Here is a 27,958-nt window from a genome sequence, read left to right as displayed (position 1 = left end):
ACTACCTTGAAGCCAATCGCAACGTTCCCTCGATCACATAAACAGGAAGGGAGGGAGGGACATGGCCCTTCTTGGGTCCTTTGATTGGCCATCCTTACTGTCCCCGAAAAACGGAAATGTAAGCAGCCGGAAATGGAAGAGGTTACGTACTCTGTCGGGCGTGTTAGGCTCCGCCCTCTTCTTTTCTGCTCTCAATCACTGGGTTATTGCGTCACAGTAATTGCTCTCCGAGAGTCAGAATCACCACTGAGAGCTACACTGTCCTTAGCAGAGCAGCTAGAGAACTCCCGAGTCCTCCAACCCCTTCCGCCGCGATGGGAATCTCGCCAGGTAAAGCAATTGACTGAGACTACAAAACCCAAAGTGCATTGCGACAAGATCTCGTTGGAGGAGAGGGGAACTGGTCACGTGGGGCGTGGGGGAGGAGAAATGAGGCGCAGTGCATCCTGGAAATCGTAGTCTCGAAAAGAAGAGACGGCTGCGCGAGCTTTCGTGAGATTTGGTGACGATGGAAAACAGGTCGGGAAATGTTCGTGGTACACAACAGATACAAATCCATAGCGTTTCTGGGGATCTTAATTGGGAGAGTAATGGTCAGGGAAGGGAACCTGGGAGGAAGGGTAAACTACAAGTCCCATCATGCCCTAAGACGCCTCTATAGATTGAGGCCAACCGTGCAGGGCATCTGTAGGTGGAAAGCCGCTGTTGTCCGCTTCCGCTTTGCCGTCTCTCTCCGCGTTTGTTTTTGTTGTGCTTCTCCGCTCGCCGCCCCGCCCCTGTCTCATCCTAAACCAATCAGAGGCAAGTGAGTTCGGAGGGATAAGGACCAGAACCAATCGTCCCTCCGTGGGCTCGAATGACCCGAGTTTGGTCTTCATCCGCCATGTTAGAGTTCCCCCAGAGGGGCCGTAGCTGAGCCGGTCCGGAGAGGTCCTCGCCCGGGTCTCGAGCCGGCGGCCCCTGGGGGCGGGAAGCGGGTAAGGAGGCCAGAAGTCCCTCCAGGAGGCGGTGTTTTCGGAGGGTCTCCCGCGGACAAGTGGAAGTGGGCCGGGCGCCTTCGGGATCCTGAGGGGGCGAGGCCCAGCCAGGCCTCTGCAGGTGAGGACACGCCGAGGAGGGGAGGAAGAGTCGGGTGGGCCCAGGCAGCGGAGGAAGGACTCGAACCTTGTGGAGTCCGGGCTAGGAAGGCGTAGAGGAGCTGGGGAGGCTCGGCCAGGGAGTCGGCATTTAGTAAGCGCCGGCTGTGTGGTGTGCTCCGGGCCGTAGCCTCCCTCGCCCACTTTTGGGATTTGGGTCCTCTCAGCAACGCGTAACCCCTTCTTGTATCAGAAGGCGAAAGGAGTGAGGAAACAGCTGGAGGGGCTTCGGTTAAGACCCAAGCTGCAGCCCCCTCCCCCTCCCGGGGCCCGGCGCCCGGCGCCGCCTCCCGGCTCGTCTGAGGCCTAGCCCAAATCCCGGTTTCTCCCGGAAGCTTTTCCCTTACTTCTCCTAGGACCCTTCCCGAGTTGGTACCCGGCCCTTTGTCGCCTTTTTCAGACTGTGAGCTCCTCAGGGGCAGGAAAGGTTTTTGCTTTTCCTTGTTATCTGACCCCAGGGCTCCGCACAATCGGGGGCCGCTTGAAGCTGATAAATACTCGTTGTGACTGAGTTCGCCCCAGGCTAATTCTCCAAGACTACCAGGCTTTTATTGGGGTTTGGGAAGCCCTAAGGGTCAGTCCTTAGATTCTTGAATGGGGGGAGGAATTAAATGTATATTTTCCTGCCTTTACTTCTTTCATAATCCTGTTTTGGGTTTTTTTTTTCATTTAAAAAGATTATTTTGCGCTGGAGTCAAGAGGACCCTAGTTCAAATGATTACCTAGCTGTGTGGTTGGGCATGCCACTTAACCCCATTGCCTTGCAAAAAAAAAAACACGGTTATTTTGAGAAATGTTCCATAGGCTTCAACAGTCTGCCAAAGGGGAGTCCGTGGCACCAAAAAAAAAAAAAAGATCAGGGAACTTCTGCTATAAATTAGAGGGTATTCGAGTATCTTCTTTCCTCCAGGGAGTTATGCATCAGGAGCTCTTATGCCAATGAATCACAGTTCTCCAGCAGAAAAAAAAGAGGTTAGCTTCTTCTGTTGTGTATCAGTCTAGTTTTTTGCAACTAAGAGAGGAAATGTGGTTTACCTCAAGTTGTGGTGAGTCATTATTTTTGACTTAGAATGCTAAATATGAGCTGTTTAGGTTGCTTGGCTAAGCGGACTGTTTATTGGGAGAGGTCAATTCCTAGACCTTATCTGCCTACAATTACTATTAAAAAGAGATTGCTGATTATGACTTCTGGAAGAGAAATAGATAAAAAAACTAAAGACCTAGAAATGGATAGGAACTCTCTTCCTACCTCTATTCAACATGCATTCGTTTCCTGGTTTTTTCTTATCTCATTAGTAAAATATTTAGTCAAATTCCAGACTATTTTGTGTGATTCTGATTGTCTGATATGAGTAACAGGGAGAACAGTTTATTTTGACTGAGGCTTTCAGAGTGTGGAAACTTAATTGAAATTTGAAAGTAAGTATGGAACACCTGACCATTCCTCTCTTGTAGATGATCCTAATTTTTTCCCTTATATTTTTTAAAATGTTGAGTTCCACATTCTTTCCAGTCTCAAACCCCTCCCCCAATTGAAAAGGCAAGCAAGAGGATACCTGTTGTACATATGGAATTATGCAGAATATATTTCTATACTGACAATGTTTGAAATAAAGAAAAGGGGAATAAAAACAGTGAAAAATAAAATATGCTTTCATTTGTACTCCCAAGTTCATTAGTTCATTTTCCCACACACTCTCTCTCTCTCTAAAGATGGATAACCTTTTTCTTCATGAGTCTTGGCCCTTTCTAAAACTGTAAAGAGATCATGAAAGAATATACTAGAGGGGTAGCTAGGTGGCGCAGTGGATAGACCATCGGCCTAGCTTGGGCAAGCCACTTAACCCCCCATTGCCTTTCAAATATCTTTAAAAAAAAAAAAAAAGAATATACTAGATTTTTCATAGGTAAATGTTGAACTTGCATTTTTGTACTTAAATGAATTATGGATGTCAACAGGCAGCTAGGTGATTGACTTCAAATCTGGTCTCAAACAAGTCACTTAACCCTGATTGCCTCAAAGCTAGAGTCATCTCCAGTTGTCCCGATTTACACAGATCCAATTTGCTGGAATGTCTTGGCTTTATCTCCTTGATGTTGTGATGGACAAATTTTAGGTGCCTACTAGCTTGTGAGAGATTTTTGAACTAAAGTATTTTACCTCCTCTAAATCCCTGCCCACTAGCATAAGACAAACCCCTACCAACAAAACAAATCTTGGCTTAGCTCCTGCTTTTCATCTTCATGTCCTTAATTATCTGATATCTACTCTCTTAGCTCTGCCCTTCCTCTCCTCCCCCATCTATGTCACCCTGATTACTTTCCTCTACCCTCTCCTCAATTGAATAGGTTTCCCTTTGTGGAACATGATCCTCCAAATAAATGCCTTGTACCTAAATTGTAGAAAGCCTGTTTGTGAATTCTTTGGAGAGATGACCTGGATCATGACCCTCAATATTTTTCTTGAACCTCAACAGTTGGAGCTAGAAATAAGGCAATATTTTGTTAGTGAAATTGAGCCTAGGTTGGGGAAATTTTTGCCTTGGTAAATTTTAATTAATATCTCAAATTGAAGCAATATAGGGTGTTTTTAATAAGAACACTTGTGTAGTATATTGTTTTAAATTAGTATAAAGTTTTATCTTGTGTGGAAAAGAAAATTTTATTTTTAAAACTAGTTTATGATAATAGCATTTCTATATCCCTATGAGATTCATAATGTGCTTTCATTAAAACAAAAAAGGATAGGGATGTGGAGCATTGTCTACATTTCGCAGATGAGAGCATTTTGGCCAAAAGAAATTAAATGACTTGCTCATAGTGAGCACTGTGAGTTATGGAACAGAACTTCAAACCCAGGTCTTTCCTGATTCCAGGTCTGGTACTCTTTTCTTCATAATTAAGAGTTTTCACATAAATTATGTTACTTGATTTCATGGTCACCCCAGGGTCTATCTAACCTATCAAACCCCTCTAGCCTTATCAGACCTCCTAATTCTGAATCCCAGTTCTCATACTAACCCTAAATGATTAGGCAGTTGAAGATTTGCCTATTGATGAAAGAACTGAGATACAAAGAGGTTGTAACTTGCTCAGGGTTACTTGGTTAACACCTGGAACTAAAATTTACTACTACTGTCTTTCAGTCTGATGTTCTTACAGATCTTTGCAATCTGTATTTGATTTTAATCTCCTTAAATTTCATAGAAACCAAAGAAATTTTACAAGTTCCCTGTATTACCCCCTCCCCCCCACATTAAAGCTCTAGTTATGAGAAATGCTATTGAAGTTAGTCAGATTAACTGTCCTCTGGAGGTAATATCTTAAAGCCACATACCTGGCCTAGAAGATAATAAGTGCTTTAACCTACTGACTAGTTCCTAATAGAACCAATTATTATCATAATTAATGCATTCAATTTTTACCCCATTTACAATATTAAAATCATATATTATCTTTCTGTTTCTACTTCTCTTTGGGTGTATATTTCTTGTACTCTATTCTTCATATTTATATTTTCTTATAATGCAGTAGTAGTCCTTTATATTCAGCATGATTTGGTCATTTCCTATTTGATGGACATTTACTTTGATAATTTTTTTTGCTGTAATTTTGCTCACGTAGGACCTTCAGTATATCTCTAGCAACACTTTTTATATTATTCACTTAGCATGATTTCATATCACTTTCCAAACTTCCGCCACACCTAGTTTTCATCTTTGCTAATTTGCTGATCATGAAGTTGAAACCTCAGAGATGTTTTGATTTCCAGTCTTCATGATTTGGAACAATCTTTCATATGTCATTTTTGCAATTTTTATGTGAGAGTTTTTTGTTTATGTTTGGAGGGGATGTATGTTTGGAGAATGGATGCTTTATATAGAAACAAGTTCTTGTGTGAGTGAAACAATGTCCTTATCACAAATTTATCATTCATTTCTTTTTGTATAGCATTTTCTGAAATAGTTTACTTTCCCCCCCCTTTAGCCCCAAAGCATGGAGCCGCAGGTTAATCTAAATGTAACTTTTAAAAATGAAACACAAAGCTTCCTGGTTTCAGACTCAGAAAATACAACCTGGGCTGATGTGGAAGCAATGGTGAGTGATTTTATTTTGCTTTCCTTTTACCTAATTGAAAGTTTTTCCAAAGACTATTATTTTTAATAGTGTGTAACTTTAAAGGTTTTAAAAGTTATCATATTTACTTATGAAAATTTTTCTTTGAAAGTAGGTCACTGCTTTTCTGAAAATTAAATGTTTAATTGGGAATTAGAAGTGGATTCTTTTTAAAAGAGATGCTTTGTAGAGCAGTGGTTACTTTGAGAGACAAAAGACTTAGTGGGGGTTTTTTAATATGGGAGGGATTTGGAGAACTTCTAAAAAATTTTTTTTTTTAATGAACAGAATGTGGAATGAATTGATACGTACTTTTTAGTTTTATGCTCTGGTAGAATGTTCCTAAGAATGAGAACAGATATGTCAGCATTCATTGTGAACTACAAAGGGGGTTGCATTTTATAAGAACTTAGCAATTATTTGTCATAGATGGCTTGTTCCAGAGTTAAGAAGGAATAAAATATCACTGCCAGTAGGTGCTTAAATGGTAGGACACCTGGTCTTCTGTTTGGTAGTGTTTTCCCATTCTTGATTTGACCTTTGTACTTAACATGTTTGTCTGGGTTTCAGTAGTAAATGTTTTACTTCCTGTGTAGCTAAATTTATCTAGCAGGAGCCTTTGCTTAGTTAAGATCCCATTTTTGAGCATAGTATCTTGTAGTCCTCTTAAAAGACTTAGAAAGCAATAAAACCTTCATAGATCATGTAATCTGTCTCAGTAGGTAATTGTATTAAAAGTTACCTGGAGAGATGAATGCTTAGAAATTAGATCTTGTTTTCTTGGTTTTTGAAATATGTTGTTTCTTGTTTTTCCTGTAATGGGTAACGTTGAAATTCTGATTCTCAAATTGCATAATGTGTGTGTGTGTGTGTGTGTGTTCTCCCTTGCAGGTAAAAGTTTCATTTGATCTGAACACCATTCAGATAAAATACCTGGATGAGGATAGTGAAGAGGTAAAGTATATTATAGTACCCATTGCTGATTTTCTAGGACAATGAGTTTATCTTATTTCCCAGAAGTACAACAGTGCTCAACAACAGCTTCAGAAAATATTTGATCTAGTGTGTAGGTTGGGTAAAGTGCTGATTGGATTTGGAGAAAATGACATAGGGTTGGGAAACAGAAACAAGCAAAATGAAAAAAAGAAAAATTAATATAGCTATACTGCTTTATATTCTTCTAAGTTGTCTTAAACCTAAATACATAAGTAGAATGCTGAAAGGGGAAAGAAAGTGGAATGGAAATAGAGTGCCTACTGAACTATACTAAATTCTTTACAATATCATCCCTCACAATAAGTCTGCAAGGTAGATGCTGGGTTTCTTTTTTTCTCATTTTTCAGTGCAGGAAACTGAAATAAATGGGTTAAGCCACTGTCTCAGATCACAGAAGCTAAATTTGAATTCAGATCTTCCAGACTTCAGACTTGGAATTCTATTTTCTATAGCACTTAGCTGCCTCTCACTAATACCTTTTGTGAACTTACACATAAACGAAAAGTAGTAGAGTGTGGGGGAAGTGCTGTTTAGTCATCTAACTCTTTGTGACCCTATTTGGGGTTTTCTTGACAAAATGCTGGAATGGTTTGCCCTTTTCCTTCTCCACCTTTTTAGCAGATGAGACACCTGAGGCAAACTGATCCTTGCCTGGAGTCATACAGCTAAGTGAGTGTCAGGTCAAATTTGAACTCATGATGATGTCTTGCTGATTTCAGGCCAGGTTCTCTATCCATAGTATCACCTACCTTTCCAGAGTAACGGATTGTTGTCATTGAAAAAATTGAGGTCTCTTTAAAATGTCACTTTTGTATTATATGGTCATTGGTAATGGTATAAATGCTCATTTAATATGTTTATATTTCATTGTTCTTTCTGTTTTATAGGTGTCCATCAATAGCCATGGTGAGTCTTGTCTTTTACTACCTTGGAAAACTATTATTTTTGTTCATCAGTCCATATTTAGGAGACCTGGTTCTCCCTCATTTAAAAGCATTGAAGAAAATTAATGGTTCACATGTTTTCATTTGCACTGAACCCTTGCATAGTATTAATCACTAGTATAGTAAATATATATGAATTCATGTATATTATAGGTAGTCTTGAGAAAATCAAATTGATTATTTTCTGTACCAACCACTTAACTGTTTTAAATCACATTTTCTTTTTCTGAGTTAAGAAGTTTATAGGTTCAGAAGTTCAGCCTTTCTCAAGTTATGTCCCAATTATAAGAAACTTCTATACTAGATGTCCTTGACCATTTAGAGGAAATCTGTTTTCTTTATACCAATGGACTCAATCAACAAATCTTAAAGATGAGATGGGAGGGATTGGTAGCTCTTATGTTCCCAGTTTCCATCCAGTCATATTGTCCTCCATGCCTATGATGTTTCATATTTTGTAACTAATCAGTAGTTTCCTCATGTGTAATACTACCTTTTTTTTTTTGGATGCTCTTCCTTTTGTTTATAAAAATGATGCATCAACCTTCAACTGAGGTGTCTTGGCTTGCTTGGTAACTGCTAGGCTTATGAATAAATTGAATGTGTTCATGTTGGGGGGGGTACATCATTTAATCCTCTCAAACTAGAGCAGGGTTTATTTTTGTCTGATTGGGGCTCATCTAATTATCTTATCTAGTACTTGAATTTACAAAATAGGCTCCCTAGCATGATTTCAAAAATTAGTATCATGGATGGGTTCTAGTATAGAACCCATGTGTTTTAGAACCAATAAAGAATTTAGCAATTATCCTTTAAGAATAGTATGCTTACTGATTTGCAATAAATGATGTTCTAATGATACCATGTGATCTTGACTTAATATAGAAGCAATCCCCAACTGTTCCTTAACAAAAGCACCAGATTTTGTAACTTAGAATTAATTTACCACAAAAACAATGTTCTTACAGATTAGGTTTCCAGATCACCCCACAATCCTATTTAACTCTTAATATATTTGAAAATGATAACTGGTCCTCTTTAATTCCTGTACTACCTTGATCTCTGAACCTTAGAAGGGTTGGGGGCGGGGTAAAGGAGTCCTAAGTGGGAAAGAGTTTTGATATCTGCTTTTCAGAATCATGGCAGTAGTGGCATGAGGATGGACTCCCAGCCAGAAGCCTGCTTCTATTATGTTCTTGTATGTAGGTTGTTTAGAAGTTAGACGTTTTTATTTCAATGACCACTTGTGCTTTCTAAAAATCATCTTTTGAGGTGTTGTTTAAATTCTCATGTATTTTTTTTTGGTTCTTGTAGGAGAATATGAAGAAGCCCTTAAGGTAATCAGTATTACTCTCATTTTTCAAAAGACTTTTTAAACATGTATGTATTGATTAGAAAAATTGGACCTGAATTTTCAAAATTCACTAAGAGCATCTATCTAAATATATAGAGAAATTTGTTTATAGAAACTTAAGTGAAGAGGACCACCTACAACACATAGGCTCCTTGGTGCCAGGTTCACTATAGTGTACTACAAGCTTACTCAATTGTAGAGGAAATATAGGTTGAAACTGTACACAGCTGAAGTGAATAACAAGCATAGCCTCATGTTGTCTAGTCCAAATTTAGAGAATTGGGGAGTTTTTTCCCTTTTCTTCCTTTCTAACCTATGGAGTCCATTTTTTTGACCCTAAATCTTGGGTGTTATCTATCTTTTGGATAGTATTCCCTTTCCATTCTCCAGTCCAAGCTTCTCACCAGTTTAACTAGTTGCCCTAGGAATCCTTGGTTAAATTTTTTTTCTTGTTGGTAGATATTCTTCCCTTTTCCTTAATTTCCCTTAGTTATGTGTATTCACTATATGAGTTTTGGAAGTTCTGTCATCTGAATCAAGATGTTGCTCCATATGAATAGGTGTGCTGTTATTAGACAAAGAGCACTATGTAACCCAGTTTTTTTCCTTCTTAGCCTTAGCTGCCAGAAAGTTTTGAGCTACTATAAATTCATTGATCAACTTCCTCATACTGGTGCTTTGGATATCTATTTTTCCCCCTCAATCTTAATTAGATTGTGCTGTCTGATTTTACATGTATATTGAATTTGTGTGCTGGCTTAAGTCCTTTTTGGAAGCATAAATCATGAAATAAATTCTTTCTTGCCCTCACTTTTACAATTTTGTTAGGCAGTTCCCCCAAACCTTTAATCTTGAGCAAGGTCTTGGCCCTCTTCCCACCCTCTCTTGATCTGAAAATGAGATCTAAAGGCTCTTTTTTATTTTATCTCCTGAGTTCATTGCCAACAATATTAGCTCCCATTACCCAACTTGGAAGTCCTAGATACTAGTTTTCATGGCTAAGAGTGTTTAAAGAGAATGATTATCTGGGCTTGAGAATTCCCATATTATACTCTTTTATAAATATTTAGGACCAACTGTGAGAGCAGTTATCAAATCAACATGATAATGTCTGATAGTTTAGATTTTTAGAGTCCTTCACAATCTGATCCCAACCTGTCTTTCTAACTATTTATCATTTGCCCCTTTTCTCTGTGATCTAGTCAAACTGTTTGTCTCTCTATTCTTCACACCCTCTCCCCCTGCCCCAGAGAATCTCTGCTTCTTCAAGATGTGGTTCAAACACTACCTTCTATCTAAAGCCTTTCTGAATCCCTTCTCCCAACTACTAGTATCCTTCCTTTGAAAATGTCTTATTTTTAAATGCTTTCTGTTTATTTGTATTTGTTCTCTTTAGAATATAAACTGGCAAATTGAGATTGCTTCATTCATTTTATTGGTATTGCCTCTCTCATTGTAAGCCTCTTATACATACATATCAATTGGTTGGTGTATCCATCAGTTTTTCTATATATCTGTCTACTATCACTGTGACTTCCAAGTTCCAAACACAACACTTTGGCCATTACTTCTTTGTCTTGCCTTTAAGGGCAGGCACTGATTTTCTTTTTTAAATTTGTTTATTTCTTTGAAGTGTGCCTGGCACATTGTGAGCTCTTAATTAAAACTTTTCTATCATAGTTTAATTCAATTTCTACAAAATCTCATACAATTATGATTTAATAGAAAGAGTTTTAGGGGGCAGCTAGGTGGTGTAGTGAATAAAGCACCAGCCCTGGAGTCAGGAGGACCTGAGTTCAAATGCAGCCTCAGAGATTTAATAATTGCCTAGCTGTGTGACTTTGGCAAATCATTTAACCCCATGGCCTTAAATAAATAAATAAATTTTTTTAAAAAATAGTTTTGGACTTTATTGAGGCAATCTGGATATTCTGGCTACAATATTTCCAATATTAGTATCCTTTCAGTAAGAAAATGTCTAATATATATGTTTACAAAAATCCATGTATAAAAATATATTAATCATTTAATCTATTGGAGTTATGCAAAATTCTGAATCATTTCATGAGATGAACTCATTTATAGTAATCCAAGAGATGCCCACCTGGGGTCCAGAATCCTTAAAAAGAGAACTATTGATCTCAATATAGTTTTTAAAATATTTTTACTTTTATTACCAATTACAAGTAAAATTTTTACATTCATTTTTTTTAAATTTTGAGTTCCAGGGCGGCTAGGTTGCGTAGTGGATAAAGCACCAGCCCTGGAGTCAGGAGTACCTGGTCTCAGACACTTAATAATTACCTAGCTGTGTGGCCTTGGGCAAGCCACTTAACCCCATTTGCCTTGCAAAAACCTAAAAAAAAAAAAATTGAGTTCCAAATTCGTCCTCACGTTTCCCTTCCTGAGACAGTAAACAATTTTGTATAGTTTATACATATACAGTCATGCAAAAAAACATTTCCATACTAGTCATGTTCTAAGAAAACAGGAAAAATCACAAAAAATAAAGTGAAAAATAATACTTAGGTCTGCATTCAGACTTCATTAGTTCTTTCTCTGGAGATAAAACATTTTTCATTATGAGTTCTTTGGAATTATCTTGTATCTTTGTATAGCTGAAAATTGCTAAGTCATTCAGTTGATCATCATAAACTATTGCATGCTATTCTCCCAGGTTTTTTATTTCTTTTCATCAAATCCTGTAACTTCTTTCAAGTTTTTCTGAAATCATCCTGCTCCTTATTGTATACCACTGCTACATACCCTCAACTTCTAAATTTTTTTGCTACCACAAAGAGTTGCTATGAATATTCTTGTGCAAACAGGTCCTTTTTCCCTTTCTTTTTAATCTCCTTGAGACACAAACCCTAGTAGTGGTTTTGCTGAATCAAAGGGTATAAAAACAGTTTTGTAGCGCTTTGGGCATAGTCTTAACTTTTTTTTTTGGTTAGATTATCTTCAGTTACTTCATTTTGGATTTGGAATGTGCTCTAAAAATTTTTTTTGAGAGTCCCTGGGACAGCAAGGAAGTCAAATCAGTCACTGTATTAAGAAATTCAGACTACTTAAAAGTCAAATATTGAAGCTGAAGCTTAAACACTTAGGCCACATAATGAGAAGATGGGACTTAAGGAAAAGACCCTGGTGTTGAAAAAGATTGGGGGGAAAAATAAAAGTGGGGGAGGGCAGAAGATGAGATAGATGATGAAAACAACAAACTTGGACAGTTGGAGAAATAGTGAAGAGTATATGGTCCATGGGGATCACAGAGTCAGGCACGACTGAACAAACTTCAAGCATCTGTTAGCATTACTCCTACATTATAAACTCCCTAACAGAAGAACCATCTCATATTTCTTTCACTTCTAATTATTAGCAAGGTGATTGCCCAGGGTAGGAGATAATAAAATGTTGAGTGAATGTTTTTATATTAAAATATAAAAGTTCCTTTTTCAACTTTTTCTGAGAAAATGGGGTGGCCATTTAAAGCACATTTGCCTCTTTAGTGTTTCTTGAGGGAAAGTAGCTTACATTCCAGGATAAAACTTCAAACTGCCTGGATTTCATTTGTCACTTTTTTTAACATTTTAATTTATTTACTTTAACATTATTTTCTTTTTTGAGTTCCAATTCTCTCCCTCCTACTTGCTTCCACATACACTGAGAAGGCAAGCAATAGATTAATTATACCTATTAACCATATTTCAAAAAAAAAAATGCAAGAAGAGAAAATTATGCTTTAATCATTTTGAATACTTTAGAATTATATTGGGTTCTTGTATTGATCATTTAATAAAGGCTCACCGTTGTTAATTACTACAATCTTGCTGTTATTGTGCACAATGATCTCCCAGTTCTCACTTTACTTTGCATTTTGCACAATTCATGGAGTTTTTGCCATGTTTTTCTGAAGCCACCCCCCCGCCCTTATTGTGGCTGATTCTTTTTAATACAAGTTAAGATTTAGGGTGGTCTCATGGTGATTTTTAAGGTTGATTAAATGTGAAAGTGGAATTCTAGTCGATGAAAATATATCAATAAAAAATTATACAGGATTTTAAGTTTTTTTGCAAGGCAAATGGGGTTAAGTGGCTTGCCCAAGGCCACACAGCTATGTAATTATTAAGTGTCTGAGGCCGGATTTGAATTCAGGTACTCCTGACTCCAGGGCCTCTGCTCTATCCACTGCACCACCTAGCCACCCCTGTATTCACTTTCAATAGCAGATTTCTGCTAATTGGCATTTGGCAAAGAAATAAGCAATTAGAAGTAATTTTGCATGTGATTAATTTCTTTTAAAATTAGAGACCATGATTTTTTTTTTCAGTGTGAGTTACAATACTTTTTTATTTCAGTCTTTTTGGGAGGACCACTTTAAATAGTTTCATTCTAACAATGTATATTCTTAGATTGCAGTTAAGCAGGGGAACCAACTGCAGATGAATGTCTATGAGAGGCATCATGCTGTAGATGAAGCCCCTCAACCTGGTTACAAGCATCCACAGGATCCATCTGGAACTGAAAAACGATCAAGCTGTTCGGGGAAAAAACCACTTGCACATTATTCTTCATTGGTGAGAGCCCTGGGATCAGAGATGAAAACGCAAGAGGAACCCACAGCACAGGTGTGATGGAAATGGATCTGACTTCCTGGGAATTTTTCCCTTCTTTCTGCTTCACTGTCTGTGATTTGTTCAAGGTTTGATGTATTCACATGACTTTCCTTGAATCTTCTTTGGGTTTGGGGAAGCTGTCTCCTTATTTCTTGAATTATATTTGATTGAAAAAAAACTCAAAATAGGTTTTGGGTTGTGTTTTCTTACTACAGCTTTCACTCACTCCCTGTGAAGCTGACAAACCTCAAGATAAGCCACCAGATTGGTTCACAAAGTACTTGGAGACGGTGAGTATGTTTGCTGCAATAGTTTTATTTTTTTTAAAGGTTTTGAGTTTTACAATTTTTCTCCCAATCTTCCCACCCCCCACAGAAAGCAATCTGTCAGTCTTTGTTTTGTTTCCATGTTGTACATTGATCCAAATTGAGTGTGATGAGAGAGAAATCACATCCTTAAGGAAGAAACAAAAAGTATAAGAGATAACAAGATCAGAAAATAAGTTAAGCTGATTTTTTTTTCTGAATTAAAGGGAATAGTCCTTGAAATTTGTTCATACTTCATGGCTCTTTATCTGGATACTGATGGTGTTCTCCATTGCAGACAGTCCAAAATTGTCCCTGGTTGTTGCACTGATGGAATGAGCAAGTCCATCAAGTTTGAACATTACTCCCATGTTGCTGTACAGTGTTTTGCTGGTTCTGCTCATCTCACTCAGCATCAGTTCATACAAATCCCTCCAGGCTTCCCTGAATTTCCATCCCTCCTTATTTCTAATAGAACAATAGTGTTTCATGACATACATATACCACAGTTTGCTAAGCCATTCCCCAATTGAAGGATATTTACTTGATTTCCAATTCTTTGCCACCACAAACAGGGCTGCTATGAATATTTTTGTACAAGTGATGTTTTTACCCTTTTTCATCATCTCTTCACCCAGTAGTGGTATTGCTGCAATAGTTTTTTAACAAGACTTACATGGAAAAATTGAGAGGAGAGAAATGGGTTGAGGGGAGGATCTTTTAGCTAGTTAAAAAAAAAAAGGAACCTCGTAACTACAAAAAAGGATCTTCAGGGTCTTAAATCTTCAAGAGTATTCTGTTGTACTTTTCTTTGAATCAAATTAGCTTTGGTAGGAATTCCTCTCTGCTGTGTTTTTGTTTCAGTAGGCTGAAAATCCTTAGATTTTGGGTTATTTTGGTGTCATTCTTTATTTTCCCATTTTATGTATCAAGGTTACTTTTTTGTTCTCCTGTTTTGGTTTCAGTTTAGAGAACAAGTAGTTAAAGAAACAGTTGAGAAGCTTGATCAGAAGTTAAAGGAGAAACTGGTCCTCCAGGGTTCATCTTTAGAATCCTGCTCCTCAGCATTATCCATGCCTGTTTCAGAAGAAACATTGTCGTTGCCAAGAAACCAATGTGACTGGCTTATGACTTGTAGCAACTGCCAAAGAAGGATCATCGGCATACGTTACCAGTGTAGGTAAGCAGCAGGAGCAGAGAATTGCTATCAATTATTTATCTTAGAGCAAAAATACAGTAAATATGTATTAAATGCTTGCTATATCTAGTAATGTTTGCCAGATGCTAAGGGAAGTAAAAATTGTATGTATCTCAGTGTTGTTATGTTTATGGAACTTGCATGGACCTCCTGCATATGTGTAGGAGAAGGGAGCACAGCATAATACCTCAGTTCTGAGCTTTGAATGCTGAAATCATGACTCAGAAAATATCAGCTTTGCTTTTGTACAAGTGTTACATAGATGTTAGAGTTAGTTGAAGAACCAATCAGATCTACATGATATTTAGGGGCTGATAATAGAGCTAATGGCTAATGTAGATTCCCAGTCAGGGATTCTTTCTACTTTTTGCCAGATTGTAGTGATTATTTTGGCTTTCTTCTTACTCTTACACTAGTCAAAAGTTTCTACTCTCAGTATTAAAATATTAATAAATAACATGGTATTGGGCAATTTCCAGATTGTTTAAAATGTTTTCTTTCATGTTTGTCATTCATACATCCCACAAGCTATGACAGGGCTATCCAAAATGTGACCTGCCTGCTATTTTATGGAACCCCCTGTGGGTTTACTAAATGCTTTAGTAAATGAGGCTTAGCTACTACAGAGCTTTCACTAAAATAACAAATCAAAATATATTGTTTATTGTTGCAATAAAACCTTTTGAAAGTAAGGTTGGACAGCCTTGACCTATGATATAAACATGAGTACACATTGTTAGCCCTAGGGAAATGGAGATAAGAGACATTAAATGATTTATGAAAGCCATTTCAACAATTTCAGTCAAGTTATTGATTCAGTTAACATAGAAATCTGATCATAGCTGTCCTGTGGCTCTTTCTACTAGGATACCTTATCTTTTGTTAAATATGAGGCATATTCTTCTTTCTACAGCCTATGTCCATCTTATAATATATGTGAATTGTGTGAGGCAGGGTCATATGCCCATGACCCTAACCATATCCTCTTGAAGCTAAGGAGACCAATTACGGGTTCTTCTGAAACATATACTCACTCAAAGCTCTCCCCTTCTCGTCTACCAGCAGCTCTAGAGCAAGTCAGGTAAGACCATGGATGTGATTGGGCACCGAGTATGTCAGCTTAGCTTTGCTAATTGTATTTATAGTCTCTCGCTGGAAGAGACAAATTTTGTTTCTCAATATTCAAAGTGTTATTGTTAAAACTTTTGTTATTCTCTCATTTTATAGGCTCCAGAAACAGTTGGACAAGAACTTTCTTAAGGCAGAAAAGCAAAGGTTACGAGCTGAGAAGAAACAGAGAAAGGCAGAAGTTAAGGAACTTAAGAAGCAACTTAAGCTTCATAGGAAGATTCATCTTTGGAACTCTATCCATGGACTGCAGAGCCCCAAATCACCCCTTAGTAGGCCAGACAGCCTCCTTCATTCAAACACTCTAATGTAAGCAGACATCTTGAAAAATTGTCTAGGACTTTTTTTCTCTAGCTCTCCAAAGTAAGAGATTTTGAGGTTACAGGTCAAGTTTGAACTTAAACTTAACAAGGGAGGAAGAAGCTTAACCTTCTCTGAAGTTTTTAGAACCCAAACCTTTAAAATGCCCAGTTTTCTGAATAGAGGTTTATTTTTTTTCTTTTTTTTTTTAGGTTTTTTTTTTTTGTAAGACAAATGGGGTTAAGTGGCTTGCCTAAGGCCACACAGCTAGGTAATTATTAAGTGTCTGAGACCAGATTTGAACCCAGGTACTCCTGACTCCAGGGCTGGTGCTTTATCCACTATGCCACCTAGCTGCCCTAGGGGCTCTAGGACTCTAAGAGCCTTATTTCAATGTGGTGTTTATTATTGTGATGATTGCTGAAAGTATAAAATCCTTTCTCAGGAAAGCTCATAGTCATTAAAGGTCCATAGCTGTTGTTCCTGTTTTACTTACACTGACTTGTATTTTTCTTGACATTATCTTTCTATGTCAAACATACCCTTTAACTTGGGTACCCTTTGTTTTGTGTTTTTTTTGAGTAAACTAAAATAGACAGCTAAGAAGGGGGGTCTCATTAAATCTCCAAAGCTAAGGAGAGTCTCTTTGTTCACTGAGCTGGGTATTCATAAGCCATGGTATTAGTGAGAAAATTAATGGACAGCTATCCTTATCTGGATACAGGCTCCCCATGCAACCTTGTGCCCCAGTTGTGCCCGCTCTGAGTGCAGCATTTGTGGATGAAAATGTGCCAGATGGGACACACCTTCAAGCAGGAACCAAATTTGTCAAACACTGGAGGATGAAAAATACAGGAAATGTCAAATGGAATGCAGAAACAAAGGTATTTTCTTTAGAGACATTAAAGTAAAATGTGAGTTTGGAGTGGCAGAGTGCTTAATTAATTATTTTTATTTGCTCCACTGTTTTTTTTTTCAGCTGAAATTTATGTGGGGAAACCTAACTTTGGCTTCTGCTGAAAGGAAGGATGTTGTGGTGCCCTATTTAAAGGCTGGTCATGTGGGAATTGTGTCTGTTGAGTTCATAGCTCCAGCTTTGGAGGGAACTTACACTTCACACTGGCGCCTTTCTCACAAGGGTGAACAGTTTGGGCCCAGAGTCTGGTGCAGCATCATTGTGGACCCTTTCCCTACTAGAGAAAATCTCGAAGGTGGTGAAAAAGTTTCTTTCCCTACAAACGAAGTTGATGATCTCTCCTGTCAGCAAGAGGCAAGTATTGTCAAGCTTTGGCCCTGTACCTTTTCCTGCTGGGCTTATTCTTCTCCTGTGGCTTTCCCCTGTCTCTATCCCACAATGGTCTGTCCTTGACCTTTTTTTATATTTGCCCTTGGTCATCTTGTCTCCCTCCTCATGGCTTCAGCTGTGCCTCCTGTCATCTCCAGGTCTATTTTTCCCTGGATGCCATCTTCACTGCATCTTCCATTGACAGCCCAAACTCAGGATCTTCCAAAGCAAGTTGGTCATTTATAGGTCTTTCTTTTATTCATACTTTCCTCTTCCTGAATAGTTTTCTATATGCATAGCTCTATTCAGTTCAGTTGCTTAACAGATAATTATTAAGTACCTATTATGTACAAGCCCAGTGCATGGTACTGGAATCACAAAGGTATGAATGAGGGAAATAACATAGATAAGTAAATTTTGTTGTTCAGTTCTTTCAGTTGGGTTTGACTCTTCTTTATGCCATTTAGGGTCTTCTTAGCAAAGATATTGGAATGACTTGGCATTCCCTTTTCCAACTCATTTAAATATGAGGCTAACAGGGTTAGATGAATTGCTCAGGGTCATACAGTTAGTGTTTAAGGTTGTATTTGAACTTAGGTCTTCCTGACTCCAGGTGTGCTACCCAGCTTGAATGTCTGTGTACAAGTAGACATCCCAAAATGTAAATTAGTTTGGACTGGGAGAGAGGAGGGCAGGGATCAGGTTAGAGGTGGAACTGAGCTGAATTTTGAAAGAAGCTGGGGATTCTAAGAAATAGAGATATGGAGAAGAATATTCTAGGCTTAGGGGCCAGCCCATCCTTTGTCAAGGCATTGAGTCAGGACATGGAATGTTGTATGTGAGCAGAGTCTAGATTGTGAGAAGAAGAATAAAATGGAAGGAGTCTGGAAAAGCAGGCTAGAACCAAATTGTGAAGGACTTTTACCCTAAATAAAAGAATCTGTAGCTGATCCTAGAGACAGTAGGAAGCCTTTGGAGTTTCTTTAGTGGGGTAGTGACATGACTACATAATTCCACTGTGTGGAGAATGGCTTGGGGACAGGGAGGGACTAGGGACTACTTAGGCTCTTTCAGTAGTTCAGTGGACAAATTACCTAATCTCACTGACCTTATCTGTCAAGTGAGGGGTTCTTAAAACCTTTTTTTCTGTACTGGATTCCTTGGCCAGCCTGGTGAAACCTGTGATTACTTAGAATGATGTTTGTTGCTTATATTCATAATTGAAGAAAAAGCTAAATTTTAGAGAAAATAAATATGGAATTTTTTTCCTTTGCAAATTCTTGGACCTTCAAAAATCACTGACTAGGTTAAAAAGCCCTGGTTTAGATTATTTCTAAGGTTTTTGTAGCTTTTAGTCCTAAGAGCCTTTGCTAAAACTTCAGTTTCCCATTGCCCTACTAAGTAAATTTTGCTCCTTTGCTTCATATTTATGGCCTTCAACAATGTAGCGTCACCAAACTACCTTTCTAGCCTTGGCTCCTATTACATCTGTTTACTTAATGTTCTAGAAAACTATCCTGTACTTTTCTAGACCTAATTGTTGTCTTATTTCTGAAATGCTTTTTCTCCTTCTTTTGGATTCCTATTCATAAGAGTATTTTCCTAGACATGAAGAAACAACTTTGATACGTCAGGATAGTCACGTTTTGAGCTGGCCTGTTCAGTGGCCTTAGTTTGAGTGGCCATTCAATTTCTTTGTATTTCTACATAGTTAGGAGCATTAATGGAAATATGTTTATTCTGAAATATTGATAGTAATCCTAACCTGTGCTGACTTACAGGTTTATGTAGCTTTGAGAACATTGGCATTTGTTGGTTTCTATTAAAGTTGTCATTTTCATTTCTTCTTGGTGAAGGGACTCTTGTTCTACTGTAATGACTTTCATTTTTGTTTTCTAAATTGGGTAGGGAGGGGAAGATGAGAGTAAGCAAATTTCTAGTGAGGGTCTGAGGTTTCTCCTATTTGGCTTCTCAGGAGGCTTTTTCACTTGCTAAAGAGGAAATTCAGATTGATGAAGTGACTGAATCATCAGAGGGAGCAGAAACTCACATCCCTCAGAAGATCAAAATCATTCCTAGTGAGAGGGAACTCTACATTCCATCTGTGGACCTCCTCACTGCCCAGGTAGAAGAATCAACCTTTGAGGGGCAGGGAGAGTTCTGGGGAATAAGTTTATAGCTCTGGTGAAAGAAAGGGAACTTACTATATAATTTCCACGGGCAATGTTAGAATTGCCCATAGTATAGCTGTGTGGCCTTGGGCAAGCCACTTAACCCCGTTTGCCTTGCAAAAATCTTAAAAAAAAATTGCCCATAGTGGGGCAGCTAGGTGGTACAGTGGATAAAGCACCAGCCCTGGAGTCAGGAGTACCTGGGTTCAGATCTGGTCTCAGACACTTAATAATTAACCTAGCTGTGTGGCCTTGGGCAAGCTGCTTAACCCTATTTGCCTTGCAAAAAAAAATTAAAAAAAGAATTGCCCATAGTTAGGCTATTTTTGGGCACTTTATATATACACACATTCTGGTACCTTTGCCCCTGTGAAAATGTGATAGAATGAAACAGTTTCTCTTGGATTTGAGACAGTTATGACACACCCTCATAAGACCTTCCTTATGTGGCCAGTCCTTCTCCACTACCATTACATGTCCTTTCTCCTCCTAGAACTCAGTTTCAGTTCCGCCTTTCCCCTTCGGTCAAGGGTGGAGGGCCATGATTTAGAGGGGAGGAGAGTCTTGGGTGGTGATGTGGTGCCAGGGTTCTGTGTGGACTGTTGAACAGAGAAAAGACTTGGCACCAGCATGGTACTATAGTCCCTCTAATATTGCCCATGTCTTTTCCAGGATCTGCTGTCATTTGAATTATTAGATATAAACATTGTTCAAGAGCTAGAGCGAGTGCCCCACAACACCCCAGTTGGTAAGAATGTCACTGAACTCATTTTTTTTTTCCAATTAATATTTCCTTTTTCCAGTTACATGTTATGAAAGTTTTTCAACATTCATATGCATAGTTTTTTAAATTACATAATTTATTTCCTTCCTCTCAATGGTGACCAGTTTGGTGAATATTGTACATAAGCATTTGTGTTTAACGTGTTTACAGCTTAGTCATTTTCTGAATGAAGATTTAGGATTAAGGGGGGAAAAAGAAAACCATGAGATAGGAAAGAAAAATATAAGAGAAATGTAGTGTTCATTCAGATTCTGTAGTTTCTTTTGTTTTTCTTCCTTTGAATGTGAATAGCATTGTCCATAGCAGATTTCCTAGCCTTGTCCTAGCACTATGAACTTCTGAGAGCAGCTGCATCCTCCAAGATTGATCAACACACAAATTTGTTGTTAATGTGTACAATGTTTTCTTGGTTCTTCACCTTTTTCTTTCTCACTGCAGCTGAGGCTTTATGAAATCCATATTTTACTATAAGAAAGTACATTTTGGAGATGGGTCCCTTTTCTAGAATCCAGCTTCATGTCAAAGATTCTTAGTTCTAGAACATGGGACTCTTTTTTTCTATCCATTATCTATCAGAGACTGTTGCACATTTGTAAGCCTTCTTTGCATTGAAGGCAAATCTCCTTATGTCTCCGTCTAGATTCATTTTGCTTAAGCTTAAATCTACTTCCTTTATGTCCAGATTTATGATTGACTACTTTTGTCATTGACATCTAAACAAATGTTTGTCTTGTTTCTTGCCTTTCCTGTATTGGTCTATTAGAGGGGCTTGAGTAACTGAACTTGAATGACAAGAAGTTTATGACTATTTTTCACTGTCAACAAGGCCTTGGGTTTGAAAGGTGATACTATTTTCTTGGTTGATCATTTTCCTGTCTTTGTTGTTCAGATATGACCCCCTGCATGTCTCCTCTACCACATGACAGTCCTTTGATTGAGAAACCAGGTTTGGGACAGATACAAGAGGAGAGTGAAGGGATAGGATTTAGAGTGCTTCCTGGTAAGAGAATGTGTATGTATATTTATATATTTTACATTCTGATATTCCATTAAATTCAGTGCTTGGGTGATTTTTCTGTAACACATGAAGTCCCTTCACTTTCAGATGACATTGGCAGTTGCTGTTTGTTGTTCAGTTTAGTATCTTGGATTATAAATGTAATTTGGACCAAAACTCTTGTACAAAGTACTTAGATTGCTCTTTTTTCAGATTCTGCAGGGACTTCAAAGAATAAGGCTGAGAACATTGTTTCTGCAGAAGAAGGTGAAGAAGACCTGAGTGGGACCCAGTTTGTCTGTGAAACTGTAATCCGCTCCCTTACCTTGGATGCTGCCCCTGACCATAATCCACCTCGAAGACCCAAGTCACTGCAGAGTGAGTATGTCAGCAACTTCTGCTTATTTCCCTTCTACCATTCTAGTGTCAGTGCAGAGTTAAGTGTCTTATCCACCTAAGTGAAGGTAAAGGGTTTTAACTGTGATTGTTTATTCATTAGATTCTCTGCATATGCTGCCTGACAACTTCAATTATGGTATCAGAAGTGAAGAAACCATCAGAACTCTGTTTTCCCCTCCTCTGGGAGAGTCACAGCCCCAGCTCATTGTGAAGAGGCAGTCAACCCAATCAGATGACTTCAGCCAAGGAAAATCCTCATGTGAGTCCAAGGGTCTTTTTAGAGTAGATCTTGGGGATTTGAAGAATATTTGTCCAGTTCTCCCTAAGGAATAGTACAGGAAATTATGGCAGCAGCCAGAGGCAAGGAAAATTTGGGGGGGTAAGAGTATTCCTTTTCACTAAATTTCTATAAGTCAAGTCCCATTATGACTAAAACCATTATAACAAAAAAAATGCATTATAACAAGACAATGCGCTAGTTAGCAGCTGATCCATTTATCCAGCTTCCAGAAAAGTTAAAGATTTGCAAAATGTACATATATTATAATGAAATTTAACTTGTATTCTCTAAGAGTGACCTTCTTGAAGACCTATCACAATAAATGTGACTTTCTTTATATAGGTCACTTAGGATTCACCATCTAGAATTTTTTTCAACCTTTTGATGGTTATAGTAAAACAAAAGACATTTTTGTTTTGAACTCCTGTCTAAGAACAGTCTTAATGATGATTCTTGGGTTCCTGTTTTTACCCTGCACTTCATGCTTTGTTTTGGTTAACAATGTGATATGCTATAGAATGGCTAAAAGTTTGTTGCTTTTGGGGTGGCTCGGTGGCGCAGTGGATAGAGTACCAGCCTTGGAGTCAGGAGTACCTGAGTTCAAATCCGGCCTCAGACACTTAATAATTATCTAGCTGTGTGGTCTTGGGCAAGCCACTTTAACCCCATTTGCCTTGCAAAAACCTAAAAAAAAAGTTTGTTCCTTTTATCCTTTAGTGAATTCCATTCTTCCTGAAGAAAGACTGATGAGTGATGAAAAAAGAGATACTGTCCAGGCTGTGGATGAGGAAGAAGAACTTAAAGATGAGGTCCAAAGTCAAGGCTCTTCTGCTTCTTCTGAGGATTACATCATCATCTTGCCCGAGTGCTTTGATACAACCCGTCCCCTGGGGGAGTCCATGTATAGTTCTGCTCTCTCACAGCCAGGCCTGGAGAGACTCATGGAGATAGAGCAGGTGATCCAGGCTGAGCAAGAGCCAGCTGAAGCTTATAAAGAGCTCCCCAGAGGAGAAAAACACCTGCAAGAGCACAGCATTAATGATATTCTGACAACATCACAGACTCTAGATACAGTGCTTCTGACTCCAGAGGTGGTGGGGCCTCCACAACAGTTGCCCAGGTATCAGCTGGATGCTGGGGAAAAGGTCAACCAGATATTGAACTGGTTTTTTGTAACTTTAAAATATATTTTAGCCAACATTAAATTAAAGGCAATTTAGGTAGTGTTTTATAAGAGTTAATCTATTTTGAAGGTTGTCTACAAGAAAGTTTTTACCAACTAGATTCCCTCTTGATTCCTGGTGTGGAGTTGAGCTTTCTCACCTTTATTGTTATTTGGTTCACAGGTGAAGACAGTGAAAACAGATTAGTATTTATACATTATCCATTTCTCTGATCAATTAGTGTGGAAAATAATGAAAAATTTATTATAATTATCTCAACTCCTTCAGTGGAATAGGAGTTAGAAATTGTCATTATCTAATAAATATTCAGCCCAGTAAACATTCATTTATTCTGTGCTAGAGACTGGGAAGTAACAGGCTTATGAATACTATGTCTCAAAAAGGAATCCTGTGCTCTTAGAACCTCTGAACCCTTGTATTAAGACCCAAGTTTTAGGTCACCCTGGGGACAGACAACCTAGATTAGGCTTCAAAGGTTCCCTATGCATTTTTGTATTATGCTGATTTTATTCTTACTACGTCTCTGTAGATATCTCACAGTTCATTTCACTGTTATTTTTTTGAAGCAATCCTTCATCTCTTCAAAATATTGGTACTGCAGAATCTGATTTGCCAGATACCATTCAAGAATTTTCTCCAGTTCCTGATCAAGTAGGAGGAGGTATTGATGGGCTTGTCCTGCTTTTTCCTTCTTTACTACTTTCAATAGGAGGAGATGCTGAATAATCTTTTTTTTTTTTTATCTTACTCTTTGTGAGTTCCAGCAATTTTACCCTTTTTGTTATATTTTTGTTTATTTAGGTTTATTAAATTTGAAGAGGTTATGTAGTTTTCTGTATATCTAAAGCATTTAGACCATTAATTTGTATGATAGGATCAGAGGGATTTTTTTTAAACTGGGGATGTATTAATTATTGGGTGCTTAGTATTCTGGATTTTTTTTTCTTTATCATTTATCTAAATCCATAGAATTTCCAAATACTTATTTTGGAGAAGGAAAAATGCTTAGGTCCCCAAAGTAACTATTAAGGGAAATTGGAAAACTCATTTGTTGCTGTCCCTTAACCAATAATGCTTTCCCTTTCAGAACCCAGGGCTTCATCAGAACTTGGAAATAGACAGAAGAGCTATGAAAACTCAAGGTAACTGGACCTTGTACAGTTTCCTCTTCAGAAGCAACTGGATAACCCCTTAGAATGTTTTCATTTTAAAAGTGCCTATGATACTGTCTAGAAAGCAACAAAAGAAATCCATTATTCTTCTTACATTTCCATTTCTCCTAAAATGACTGGGCAATAAATTGAACTAAAAAAGCAAAAGTTATTGTGTAAGACCTTCGACCTTCACATACCAGAAACATCCTACATTCACCCCCACGTGTGTATGTATGTGTACACACACACACACACACACACACACAATCATGTCATTATGGCCAGGATAAGGACCAGGGAGGTCTCTTGGTCTAATGGCAAGAGCAGTGGATATGGAGTCAGAAGAACGTTTAACTACCCATGTGACTTTTGACAAATAACTTGTCTGGACCTCAGTTTCTTTATTTGTAAAATGAGGGATTGAATTAGATGACCTCTGAGGTATATATCAATGTCCAATCTGTGATTCTAAAGCAGAAAAATTGATCATAGTTTGCATGAGGAAACAAACCTTTTCCTCCCTAGCTTGTTTTTTAAATTTTATTTAAGTCAATGGGGTTAAGTAACTTGCCCAAGGTCACACAGCAGGGCAGGTATTAAGTTGTCTGGGGTTGGATATGAACTGAAGTCCTCCTGACTTCAGAGCCAGTGCTCTCTCCACTGCGCTCCTAGCTGTCCCGCCATTCCCTGTCCTTAACACAGGTAGTAGTCTTCTACTTCATTGACAAGCTTGAGGTCACTTCATGAGTATATGCTCAAGTTCTCTTTTCCAAACTTCTCAACATTACCACTCATTCTTTACTCTGGCTTCCTGTTTCAAAGAACATGGCCCTTGCTGAGGCCATTCTTTTTGTTTGTGGTTTGTATCCCATCTCTACATGTTCCAGAGGCCTTACTTCAGTAGTCTGCTCCCCTTTCTTTCCTTCGGCTTCCATTTTTTTCCTTCAGTCTGACTCCTTTCCATATACAAACATATTCTCTCCCCAGTCCATTAAAAAAAAAAAAGGTCTGCCTTTATATAAAGAATCCAGTGATTATCCAAGTTCATTGCTGTCCTTTATAGCCAAACTTGCTGAAAATTGTCTCCACTGCCCATTTTTTCTATAATTCCTCCCAAAATCTGCCTTTCACCTTTACTATTCTACTGAAGCTAGTCACCACCTAATTAAAGATCTAGTGGTACTTTCTCAGTTCTCTTCCTGGACTTTTCAGCAGCCTTTGAAACTGTAACTTGACTACTATATTCTTCAAAGTTTAGTTTCTACGATCTCTAGGAAACATTCATATTTCCACCTGTGATGTCACTGTTATCCCCCTGGCTCCCAAATTTGAAGATGATACTCTCTTTTGTACTTCCTTACCTCTTGCACTCAATTTGTTAACAATCTTGCTGATTAGGTCTTTGAAATTTTTTTCAATTCTGTCTTCTAATGTCTTGTTCTTCTACCACTCTTGTATAGTCTACATTGCCAACCAACCCAGATTGTAGCAATAGTTTTACTGATAGATTATTTCTAGTTTCTAGTCTCTCCTCTGAAAACCATCTTTCATACTTATGTATTGATACGATATGCTTCTTATGCCCAAAATTCTTCAGTGATTCCCCATTCAAGGCCCTCAACAATCTTGGATTATGGCTGTTCATACCAGATTGGGTTGCTTGTCATCCAAACATGTCCTCTCCTCTCACTGGACTTTTAGTTATATTTTTCTCTAGACCTGGAATGCCCTCCCAAAGTCCTCTTTATGTAGTAGTTCCTTAAATATTTATTGAATTAAATTCTCTTTGGGTATTCTATTGGTCTGTTATATTGATTTACATTTCTACTGCTTTAGTGTCAAAAGTTGACTTTCTCCTTGTAGAGTATTCATTGAGATTTACTTATCTTGCATTAACTCAGAATAATTTCCATTTTCCCATTCTTCTCTCCTTCCCCTTTCCTCCCCAGTGTACACTTGGTGTCCTGAATGTGGGGCTCCTAGCCAGTAGAATCAAATTTCTTTAGTGCTCATTCCTTGCAATATTGCTTAATCACTGAATGGGTGTTACCTCAAACTGAGATCTGAGAAAACCTTAGCGAAAAAAGGCCAACATCTCCCACTGCATCTGGGACTATCTCCAGTCCTTTTGATCTGTATCTGATCACTGGACCCAGTGAGACTGGTGGCTTTTGCACAGCCCTCTGACTTAAATAATTTACTTGCAGGTCATGGCATCACTTTCCTAATGTCATGGTCCTCTTCAAAAATGAAGGACAAACAGGAACAGAACCCTAGAGTTGAAAAAAATTTGAATTTGAAAAACATATGAGGGTACCTAATTGGATTTCATTTTTTTTTAGAGGCTGTGTGTGTGGTATTTGAAGAAATCCCATTTTTTGGAAGGAATCTATGTGGAGTTCAGAGTATCTTATGGAGTGTTTTTTGTTTTCTTTATCTGTTGGACATAACCTGATCCTTTATCCACAGGTACTATGATGGCAGTAGCATTACTGGAGGACTGGTGAAGGGTGCTATGTCTTTTGCTGCCTCTGCCTACAAGGCCCTATTTGCAGGACCACCAGTCACTTCTCAGGTTAGTGTGTATGTTATTTTCTTCAACTGTGCCTAGGTCACCAGTGAATATATTGGTATTTGTCTCAGTGCTATTGTAAAAAATACATAAAGAAATCAAGAGAAGATGTTCTTAAATCATTGTTTATCCATATCTTTGGATAGCTGTCCAAATTTCCTTTGCCACATTTCCATCTGTCTCAGTTTTTTCTTTGTTTCTGCCCCATAATCATTACCTTTAAAGTACCTTCCAAAGCTCCTTCTTTTCTTCCCTCTGCTTCCCTTAAAGAGTAACTGCCAATTCATGTTACTTTCTGAATTATCCCCTCCTGAAATATTGAGAAACAATATGCTCAAATAGAAAAAGTAGTGGACTTGGCTCATAAAACCCGAGTTACTTGAGTGTCATCTGAGCAGATCGACTAAACTCTCTAGGCCAGTATCATCTAAAATGAGAGGATTTGGGGGTGGCTAGGTGGTCCAATGGATAGAGCATGGACCCTGGAGTCAGGAGTACCTGAGTTCAAGTCTGGCTTCAGACACTTAATAATTAATTACCTAGCTATGTGGCCTTGGACAAGCCACTTAACTCCATTTGCCTTGCAAAACCTTAAAAAAAAGGGGGGGGATTGGACTTGATGAAATATCATTTCCTTCCCTTTGACTCCTAACTCCTAGTTTTCATTGCTATACACATAATTCAAAAGGGGGCTTCTGTCATGTTTTCAAAAAAGATACTCTGAATGTGCTTAGAGCTATGCTGAGAATATACAAAGGAAATCCTTGAATAAATTGTAAAGGAATGATTTTTTTGTTGCCTGTGCACAGCCTAAAGTTTCTGAAGATCAGACAGCAGCCCTGATGGCCCATTTGTTTGAAATGGGGTTCTGCGATAGGCAGTTGAACCTGAGGCTATTGAAGAAGCACAACCATAACATCCTGCATGTTGTGACTGAATTACTGCAGATGAACAATAACGACTGGTACACTCACCGCTATTGAGGAGCTGCCTTTGACTTGAGGGAACTGTTGTATTAAATAACTCAGCCTGCTGCTCA

General features: G+C 38.2%; 1 protein-coding gene across 11 annotated transcripts; it reads left to right on the top strand.

The window, feature by feature from the left end:
- Positions 1 to 117: 117 nt before the first annotated feature.
- Positions 118 to 27,958, top strand: NBR1 (NBR1 autophagy cargo receptor). Of its 11 annotated transcripts, none has more exons than XM_074223800.1 (22): positions 208 to 330; positions 5,124 to 5,234; positions 6,144 to 6,206; positions 7,136 to 7,154; positions 8,507 to 8,529; positions 12,959 to 13,174; positions 13,378 to 13,452; positions 14,433 to 14,647; positions 15,579 to 15,746; positions 15,893 to 16,102; positions 16,818 to 16,977; positions 17,073 to 17,363; positions 19,354 to 19,503; positions 20,222 to 20,297; positions 21,223 to 21,345; positions 21,544 to 21,708; positions 21,830 to 21,988; positions 22,727 to 23,129; positions 23,760 to 23,854; positions 24,281 to 24,335; positions 26,817 to 26,922; positions 27,729 to 27,958. In XM_074223800.1, the coding sequence occupies exons 2-22, from the start codon at positions 5,133 to 5,135 to the stop codon at positions 27,900 to 27,902; spliced, it is 3,048 nt and encodes a 1,015-aa protein (XP_074079901.1). In that variant the 5' UTR covers positions 208 to 330; positions 5,124 to 5,132; the 3' UTR covers positions 27,903 to 27,958. The 11 variants fall into 11 exon arrangements, with proteins under 11 accessions (XP_074079904.1, XP_074079905.1, XP_074079908.1 ...); XM_074223801.1 differs by having other exon boundaries at positions 209 to 330; positions 21,223 to 21,333; XM_074223806.1 differs by lacking the exon at positions 208 to 330 and adding an exon at positions 347 to 519.

Source organism: Macrotis lagotis, chromosome 2, assembly GCF_037893015.1.
Source record: "Macrotis lagotis isolate mMagLag1 chromosome 2, bilby.v1.9.chrom.fasta, whole genome shotgun sequence".
NCBI lineage: Eukaryota > Metazoa > Chordata > Mammalia > Peramelemorphia > Peramelidae > Macrotis > Macrotis lagotis.
The sequence above is the reverse complement of the archived record's forward strand: the minus strand, read 5'-3'. Positions and strand labels throughout refer to the sequence as shown.